This window comes from Ipomoea triloba, chromosome 9 (genome assembly GCF_003576645.1).
Source record: "Ipomoea triloba cultivar NCNSP0323 chromosome 9, ASM357664v1".
NCBI lineage: Eukaryota > Viridiplantae > Streptophyta > Magnoliopsida > Solanales > Convolvulaceae > Ipomoea > Ipomoea triloba.
This window is the reverse complement of record NC_044924.1, coordinates 6,974,222-6,983,733: the sequence shown is the minus strand read 5'-3', so window position 1 is coordinate 6,983,733 and position 9,512 is coordinate 6,974,222. Positions and strand designations below refer to the sequence as shown.

Below are 9,512 nucleotides of genomic sequence, written 5' to 3'. Positions count from 1 at the left end.
CTTGTGCACATCGGCATTTGACCATGTTTACTGAGCCACTAAATAATCATAGTTTCCATCCTCTCACATGTTATGTCGGATAAGAGTGTCGGCATTTGACCATGTTTACTGAGCCACTAAATAACCATAGTTTCCATCCTCTCACATGTTATGTCGGATAAGAGTATGGAGCTCTTGAAGTTGGGAATTTAACATTTTGGGAGAAGATATTAGGTGCAATGTCTGGACAAGGGAGAGAGAGTAATGCTTTATCTGAAGTTTGAAGGCTATCATGTTCAAAGGGGGCAAGACACCCTTTCATAGTGTATGTTCCCCTCGTCCACCCACTTTACTCAGCCCTATTTGGTTTGCAAAAAATAAAATTTTGGAGAAATTTATTCTCTAAATTTGATATCCATTGTTTGATTGAATTGAAAATTTTATTTCAATAGAAAAATAAATTTCTTTATTTTCTTAGATAATTTACTTTCCACACTCTTTGAAGAAAAAGATACATAATGCATGTATCATATACTAATTCACATATCTTCACTTCAGTTTTCATATTAAATATTTTCAACAATTTATTTCTTACTAACTAAACAATTGAATCAATATTTTAAATTAAAAATTTTCATAAAATCTCAATTGAATTATTTTTTAATAATAGAAACCCAAATAACAAGAAAAAGGTATATATCTGCAAGGATAAATTAACTGATTCTTAAATGGTAGATTGTGGACAATAACGCACAATTGAAATACAATGTGAAAATTTCATTCTTTTGCGAGGGTGATTTTAAACACCAGATATTGATAATCCCAACTAATGAATAATGATATACTAAATTGCCATAAATCCTATCAAGCGTTAAAAACTCTTTGGGACGATAAATTTTATCTTTTTGAATGATAAAAAGCGTATCGTTGACCAAGACTTACAACTTGTAAAAGTCTGGATCAAGGAAACCCTTTACGTGTTACTGGGGTTACCAAATGCCAATTGGCCCCTCACGATCCAAAACTAACAAATATATTTAAATGAATTTTCCTTGGAAGTTTGTAAACTAAATACTCCGTATATTTAAAGTCACACGGAGCGTCCACGTAAAGAGGGCAAGTTAGTAATTTGGTGCATTACACGGATAAATTTTCCGCGTCATCTTCTTCCTATGAATTTATTCCCAGGGCTCGATCCAATCACACTTTTACTACACAGAATCACAGATCATATAATAAAAAAAAATGTCAGGAATTATTCACAAGATCGAGGAGAAGCTCCACGTCGGAGGCCACAAGGAGGAGAAGAAGCACCACGACAAGGCCGAAGGCCACAAGGAGGAGAAGAAGCACCACGGCGGCGATCACAAGGAAGGGTTGGTGGAGAAGATCAAGGACAAGATCCACGGCGGAGGCAGCGATCACCACGACAAGGACGAGAAGAAGAAGAAAAAGGAGAAGAAGAAGAAGCACGGCGAGCACGGCCACGGCCACCACCATGACAGCAGCAGCGACAGCGATTAGACGTGTACGTCCGCCGTTGGTGCAGTTTCCGGTGACGAAGTGGCATGGAGTTCCGATGAGATTGACGGAGTAACAATTAAATAAATAAGTCAAACGAGTTGTTCTCAAAAAAAAAAAAAAAAGTCAAACGGGTGGGCATTTGTTGCCTTGTTTAGTAATTACGTCGTGCAGTGTTGGATACTTGTGTATGTATGTGTTCCCTTTTAACATCAGTTAAATAAAAATGCTAAGATATTTAAGGATTCCAAACCTTTTACATTAATGCTTAAAATTTCATCTACGAATATAGCCAACTTAAGGTATTAGGGAGTTAATATCATAACTAGTGCTAAAGAGGAATGTTGTGGAGGGGAAAGAGAAAGGTGAGTTGTACTACATTGAAGTAATATTATATTCATTTGGTATGTTTCAGTCTAAGAATTTGATATATTTTTTGACAGAATAATCGTCATTTCTTTAGATCAAGAGTAATGTTGTGGAGGGAAAACAACATTATAAAGATAATAAATTTTGATAAAAATGTTGTCTTTTATCTTTTTTATATACACTTTCTATATATGTTTATAACACTTTTTAACAACTGATAAAAACTTTGTTAAATTAGCAAGCTCCTAAAATGATAATTTGTTGAAATATGTTGTATAGAGAAAAACTTTATAAGAAATTAAGTACTTGGTGCATAATTGTTTGTTGGTTTTCAAAGGTCCAGATCAGGTTATTATTTATTGCATAATAAATAATACACCATTATAGGACTCTTCATATATTTATAGAAAACATTAATTAGTAAGAAAAATACGATAGAACCTACACAAATTATTAAAACCTACCGAAATCAACACATCAAATACCAATAATTGATATTTTTCTTACTAATTAATGTGTTATATTTTGAATTACTCAATGAATACATCAAATACCAATAATTGATAGATCTATTATATTGTCTCATATATATAAAATCGTCTCACATGAGATGTATAATATTTTTTAACGAAAATACAATACTTTCTTATAACTTCATAAAAAGAAATAGGGAAAAGGGTCAAATAGACCCCTAAACATTACACCAAAAGTCAATTAAGTCTCTTCACTTTCAAAAAGGTCAATTAAACCCTCAAACATGTAAAATTGAGTCAATAAAGCCCCAAAACAGGTAAATGACCTGTTATTACAGGTCATCCGGCGAAGACGAAAATTTCCGGCCTCCCACGACAACTTCCGACGACCGGCGACGACGCCGGTCGCCTTCGCCGGAGAAAGCGACCAGTTTTCTGGTCGCTTTCTCCCAAGAGAAGGCGGCCATTTCTGGTCGCTTCTCCCAGGGAGAAGGCGACCTTTTGGTCACCATCACCGGCGACTCGCCGGAGAAGGTGACTGGGTGGCTTTTCCGGTTAATTTCTACCGGTAATCAACACCTGTTGGTTACCGGTAAATTTGATGTATTTGACCCAATTTGACATGTTTGAGGGTTTAATTGACATTTTTGAAAGTTTAGGTGCCTAATTGACTTTTGGTGTAAAGTTTAGGGGTCTATTTGACCATTTTCCCAAAGAAATATTATGTTTTTTGGTAAAAAGTATCACTATACACATTTGATTTGAATGAATTCACACAAACTTTTGTGTTGGTAAATACATATTTATATGCATTCAATGTACATGCCTTCAATGATCTGTACAGTAAAATACACTCAAGAAGATTGGACTTATAGATATCAAAGAATACACTTCATAGTGTTACGAAATGCACTCAAAGTTTTAAATAATTACTCTCCCAGTCCCATTTTATCTGTCATATTACTATTTATTGGTCAAATTAACTATTTCTTTATTGCTTATTTTCTTTAGTAATTCTTTTTATTTTTAAATTTAATTTTTTGTGTTTAATAGTACTTTTAATTAGTTTCTAAATATATAAATTTTATATATTAAATCTAAACTTAATATTATGAAAAATTAGATCAGTCAAGCCTCGTTAAACGAATCAGACAACCAAAATGGGACGGAGGTAGTACTAAAATGTAATAACACTTTTTTCTTGTTTCGTTGTGTCGAACCGCAGTTCCAAAAACAATCAAATGCTCAAAGATAGTGGCACAAGCATGGCTTTCCTTCTTTCTTTCCCTCCATAATGTTTCAAAGCCTCCAAAAACGTTGATATTTAAAAGGAGGGAAAAATTCTCCATGAAACGCAATGTGGGATAAGAGCTATTAAGAAACTACACCATTTTGAATGTTGTATCCAACAATAGTGAATAGATAGAGATAAATGATTATGATATGATTAAATTATATGAGTTTTAAAGTAATATTATAATTGCCACTTATTTTAAACGAGTTATTGTGCCAAAACATTGATGTTTTCATTGGGTACCCGACTTTCCTCCAATCCAAAAACAATCTCGTATTCACATGTTATGATCGTTGAACTTTTCGAAATTTGAATTTGATGATTGGCAGGGTGGTAAATTGGTAATGGAGTCCAGAGGATGCCGATAAGGCGAAATTTCATCACCCTTGCAGTAAGTGCCAAATGGGAAAATCTATCTACAAGGATTAAACAAAAGGGATTGACAAGGTTGTTTGTAGCTGTTTATTGGAAATCATTAGTACAATATAATTTACAACTGTCTGATAGCATAAAACATATCATCTTAGAGGACAATAATTTTTGTTTTTAAATGTTTATAAGCATTTCGCCAATTGGATAAATGTTAGTGAATATGACAAGAATTTGACAGGATCAATACAAATTACAATGTAATTAAAATACAACTTTAATTTTAAGACACTACTGTCTTATTTTTAGTTTCATGAGTTTGGTGAAATTTTTTATGACTATAAAATTATCATGCATTATAGATATATACTTTATTTTAAAAAAAAAAAACTTTTTTAGTCATTTCAATAAGAAATTAAGTGTAATTTTATCAAATTTTATTGACTTGTGAGCAATCAAAAGCTTATGTAAATGGATATTTACTTACAAACTTTAGTTATAAATAAGTTATGTGACAAAATTTGATAAAATTTATCAAAAGAAGGATATGGAGCATTGGTTCGACCAAATTACACTTGTGGGTTACATATGTACAACAAAGCAGCATTGTTTGGTTTGATGATTATGCCGATCCATTGTTTGAAATTAGTCAAACACACACACACACATATATAACAACTAGAGAAGGCACAATAGTAAAATTGTCACCTATAAATCAAATCTTTTTATTTGTAAATATGCTTTTTAATAATAAAAAAATACATCAAAATACCTAGTAATTGAAAAAGATAAAGGACTTGTACTAATAAATGAGTACATTATTATAATATTCTCCTTAAACAAATGATCAAGCATGAAATAAAAATTGGAGGGGGGAATTTTAGATGAATGGCTTCTTGAAACATAATGGACTGATAAATGTTTTACTTTTTTTTTTTTTTTTGAAAATCGATAAATGTTTTACTTAAATGGACCAAAATTGCAACAACCTAGTAACATTTGTGAGTTTTGAGACAGCAAAACTACTAAAACACAAAGAATTGAGTTGTTGGAGTTTAACTTTGAAGGTACCCTCTTATTGAAACATGGCATTACTTGTTACACAAATATAAATAAATACAATTAAATATTTACAATTAATTATACATTGTTGGCATAGTGATAAATGTCTAATTAACATATTTGATCTACTCAATTTTTATTTTTTTTTGGGCGCTTCCAAGTTAATGTTTAGTAGGCGGAGCGTTTCACTTTAGACCCGTTTTCAACGATAAGGTAGGAGTTTGAACCATACTGTAAGTAATTGGGTTTCCTAGCTTGGGATTATGATTGAACTTTTTGTTGATAGAATGGTGTGAATCTCAACTTGGACCTAGTTACGGACTCACGGGTTCATTCTGGGTCAGAAAAAAATATTGCCCGCATGAGTAACTCAATAGGTCACATGGGTGAAAGTAAGGGTGGCGATTCCACATTTTTTCACTAGAAGGAAAAAAAAAAAAAAAAAAAAAAAAAAAAAACCTTCTCCCTTGGGGGTGGGGGTGGGGTTTAGATACCCACAAGACAATGTCACTAACCTTCCCTCCAAACCCAAGTGGCTCTCTCTTGTTGAAAGCCGGCCATTCCCATTCCCATTCCCTTTACATATATACTCCACTCTTCATTCCTCCACCGTACAACACTACAACTCCCTTTCACTAAACACTACTCTGCTCTTTATTTACATTCTGTTCAAAACCTATGAAAGAAAGCCAAGGAAAGAGCAGAAGAAAGTGAAAGAAGAAAGCAAAGATGGATAGGCTAATAGCTTTAGAACCATCAAATGTTGTGATAGTGAGAATTGAGGCAGGAATCAAGTGTTCCGGCGAGGTAACATTAAGAAACGTTATGTATACCATGCCGGTGGCGTTCCGCCTTCAGCCGGCGAACAAAAGCCGGTACACCGTCCGGCCCCACTCGGGGATCATATCTCCTCTTAACAGTATTACTCTTGAGATCGTTTATCATCCCCCTCCCGGAACTCTGCTGCCGGAAACTTTTCCCCATTCCGACGACTCGTTTCTCCTCCACAGTGTCGTCGCCCCGGGGGCGGCGGTGAAGGACGCGAAGACAGGCTCGGAGTCGTCTGTTCCGAGTGATTGGTTTACCACTAAGAAGAAACAGGTTTTCATTGACAGTGGAGTGAGGATTATGTTTGTCGGCTCCCCTGTTTTGGCTGCGGTGGTGTCGAATGGCGGAATGGATGAGATTCGAGAGGTGTTGGAGAAGAGCGATCCGTCGTGGAAGGCGGCGGACGCGGTGGATTGCGACGGCCAGACGCTGCTTCACTTGGCGATCGCGCAACGCCGGCCGGATCTCGTGCAATTATTGTTGGAATTCGGGCCGGATTTGGAGGCTCCGAGTAGGTTGTTAGGATCGACCCCGCTCGAGGCGGCGGCTTCTTCGGGGGAGTCGTTAATCGTGGAGATTTTACTGGCGAACCGGGCCGGTACGGAGAGATCGGAACCGTCGGTTTGGGGGCCGGTTCACCACGCGGCCGGGAACGGTCACATTGAGGTTTTACGCCTCCTTTTACTAAAAGGAGCAAACGTGAATGCACTCACGAAAGACGGCGACACCGCCTTGCACCTCGCGGTGAAGGAAAGGCGAAGGGATTGCACGCGCCTGTTGTTAGCCAGCGGCGCGTTAACAGACATCCGAAATTCACGGGACGGCAACACTCCTCTCCACATAGCCGCGGGAAACGGGGACGAGCAAATGGTGAGGCTTTTACTCCAAAACGGAGCCGAGAAGAACACCAGAAACAAGCACGGAAAAACATCCTACGACGTCGCGGCGGAGAACGGCCACAACCGCCTCTTCGACGCCCTCCGTCTAGGCGACAACCTATGCGCCGCAGCCAGAAACGGAGACGTCGGAGCCATCCAAAAGCTCCTCGACCACGGCGCCAACGTGAACGGGCGGGACCAAAACGGCTGGACCGCTCTCCACCGTGCCGCATTCAAGGGCCGGATCGAGGCGGCGCGTGCACTCATCGATAACGGAGTGGTCGTCAACTGCAGAGACGAGGAAGGCTACACGGCGCTGCACTGCGCCGTGGAGTGTGGCCACGCCGACGTGACGGAGTTGCTTGTGAAGAAGGGGGCCGACGTAGATGCCAGGACCAACAAAGGCGTCACCGCGTTACAAATTGCAGAAACGTTGCGTTTTTCGGGGATTACGAGGATACTAGTACAAGGAGACATGAATTCTAAAGGTGTAAACGCGAACTTAATCATGCTATCTGAAAAGACATTTCGTAAGGAGAAGATGGAGATGAGAACGACGAAGAAGAAGGTAATTGGAGCAAGAGTTCGACAACGTGGTATCCCGGTGGTTTGAAATTTGAACAAAGAACCGAGATTGTTTAACTGTGATTATTTGTGTATTATATTCATTGGATTGTTAGTTGCAGTGCAATTGTGTTATTCTATAAAATCGATTAATAAAAATTATCATTAGGTAAATCAGCTAAGCTAGGTTACAAATAGTTTAAGAATTATTGAATTTGTAACCTTAGGGGGTGTTTGGTTCAAGTTATATAACATAACTAAGGTTATATTTGTCTGGGAATATAAGATTTACATGTTTGGTTCAAGTTATGTAAGATTCACAGGGAATGTAAGATAGAGTTTTTAGCTATTGGAAGGGAATGTGAGATGCACCCCAATTTCTTAGGTAATCACACATTCCCTTATCTTATTACTAATATTGAGCTTTTGACATTTTAATCAATTTATTTTATTTCTGTTGTCTTATTTACCTACTACAATTTTAAACCAAACACAAGAATCTAACATTCCTAGCTAGGGGCGGAGCCAGGATTTGTTGGCCCGGGGGGCCAACAATTGCAATGTATTTCATTTTCCTTAGCAGTAAAAGCATAGTGCTCTAAGAGATGATTTAACTACCATTTAACTACAATATTTAGACTTTTTCCGATGGTGAGAACGGATGAATCCATCTCCAATAATTCAATAAAGAATAATTTATTAGAAAAAATCCAAGGCTTTAAAAATTAAAAAAAGAAATAAAAAATTATCTATAGACTTGGAGCTTGAAAATTGAAGAGAAATTACCTGCACTATAGGCCCGGCAATCAACAGGCTTAATTGGTCAAAGCTGGCAAATTATTGTGTGGTCCACATAGCTGTGTGGACCATGAATATAAAGTACATTTTTATTATACTAAAGTAATTATTTTTGTACTGAAGGAACATTATTTCATAGTATATATGAAATAATGTACCTTCAGTACAAAAATAATGTACTCTAAAATAATGTACTTTATGCACAAAAATATTGTACTTTTATTTTAATTAAAATGTACATTATATTCATAATTCACATAGATGTGTGGACCATGGTCCATGCAATAATGATTGCTAGATGGGGCAGGGGCCAAAACGCCATTATAATATATGTTTTTTACAAAATTTACTTCTGGATGGGTAGAGGGGGGCAAAAAAATAAATTATAATAGTAATAAAAACAAAACAAAAAAAAAATTGGGGGGGGCCAAGGCCCCCTGTAATCACCATGTGCCTCCGCCCCTGTTCATAGCAATCTAATATTTCCTAAGTAATCTAACAATTTATTTTATTTCTGTTGTCTTATTTACCTACTACAATTTTAAACCAAACAAAAGAATATAACATTCCCAGCAATCTAATATTTCCTAAGGTAATCTAACATTCCGTGAACCAAACGCCCCATTATAGTTGCCAAGTCAATAGCTGACTTATTAGGTTGGGATTACCTCAATTGTCTTTCTTTTGTTTGGCTTGCTTAAAGCAAAGTGAGTTATTTGTCCTCCAACTGAAATCAACTTTGTCGATTTAAACAGTTAAACCAACATTTTTTGATGTAGTTACATATTTTTGCATTAAACATTCCATCACTTGTAAGCCCGAATAAATGGACTTATAAATGGGCCAAATAACTGTTAAGAAGATTAAACATTTGAGGGGCTTTAGGTTCTTGGCGTGCGAAGGTTTGAAGCCCAATCAGACAGCAGATGGCAAATTATGGGAAATTATTGTGTGGATTATAACAAAAAAAAATATTTTTAATATATTAAAAGTATATTATTTGTGTATTAAATGTACATTATACGAAATAATATACTTTTAGACATTTTAGTATTCAAATAATGTATTTTTCTCTGAATACAATATACATTTTTAATATACTAAAAGTACATTATTTATATACTAAATGTATATTATTTGATAGTATAGTCTACATAGTTGTATGGACCATGATTGACAATTTATACCATAGACTAGAGTTTACTTTGCATTATTTAGCATCGCTCTCAATAATGGCCCTTCTAAATCCCCTTTACCAAGCAATCTTAAGCCCTTTCAATACAGCCCATGCTTCTGCCCTTCAGATGTAGATGTGCAAACCCACATATTGGAATGCCATTTGAACAACATTAAGCTGAACTAGATAATTAGTGTTGG

General features: G+C 36.3%; 2 protein-coding genes across 2 annotated transcripts; both read left to right on the top strand.

Moving 5' to 3' along the window:
• Positions 1-1,159: 1,159 nt before the first annotated feature.
• LOC116030216 (protein SRC1-like) lies at positions 1,160-1,752 on the top strand. Its single transcript, XM_031272392.1, has one exon. It carries the CDS (start codon positions 1,225-1,227, stop codon positions 1,501-1,503), a length of 279 nt encoding a protein of 92 aa, XP_031128252.1. The 5' UTR covers positions 1,160-1,224; the 3' UTR covers positions 1,504-1,752.
• A 3,861-nt stretch (positions 1,753-5,613) lies between these two features.
• Positions 5,614-7,617, top strand: LOC116030724 (putative ankyrin repeat protein RF_0381). The gene has a single exon (XM_031273039.1). It carries the CDS (start codon positions 5,797-5,799, stop codon positions 7,384-7,386), a length of 1,590 nt encoding a protein of 529 aa, XP_031128899.1. The 5' UTR covers positions 5,614-5,796; the 3' UTR covers positions 7,387-7,617.
• The last annotated feature ends 1,895 nt before the right edge of the window (positions 7,618-9,512 follow it).

Bases quoted from the DNA above. Each gene is read 5' to 3' on its own strand.
- LOC116030216 (XM_031272392.1), top strand. From the start codon at position 1,225: ATGTCAGGAATTATTCACAAGATCGAGGAGAAGCTCCACGTCGGAGGC.
- LOC116030724 (XM_031273039.1), top strand. From the start codon at position 5,797: ATGGATAGGCTAATAGCTTTAGAACCATCAAATGTTGTGATAGTGAGA.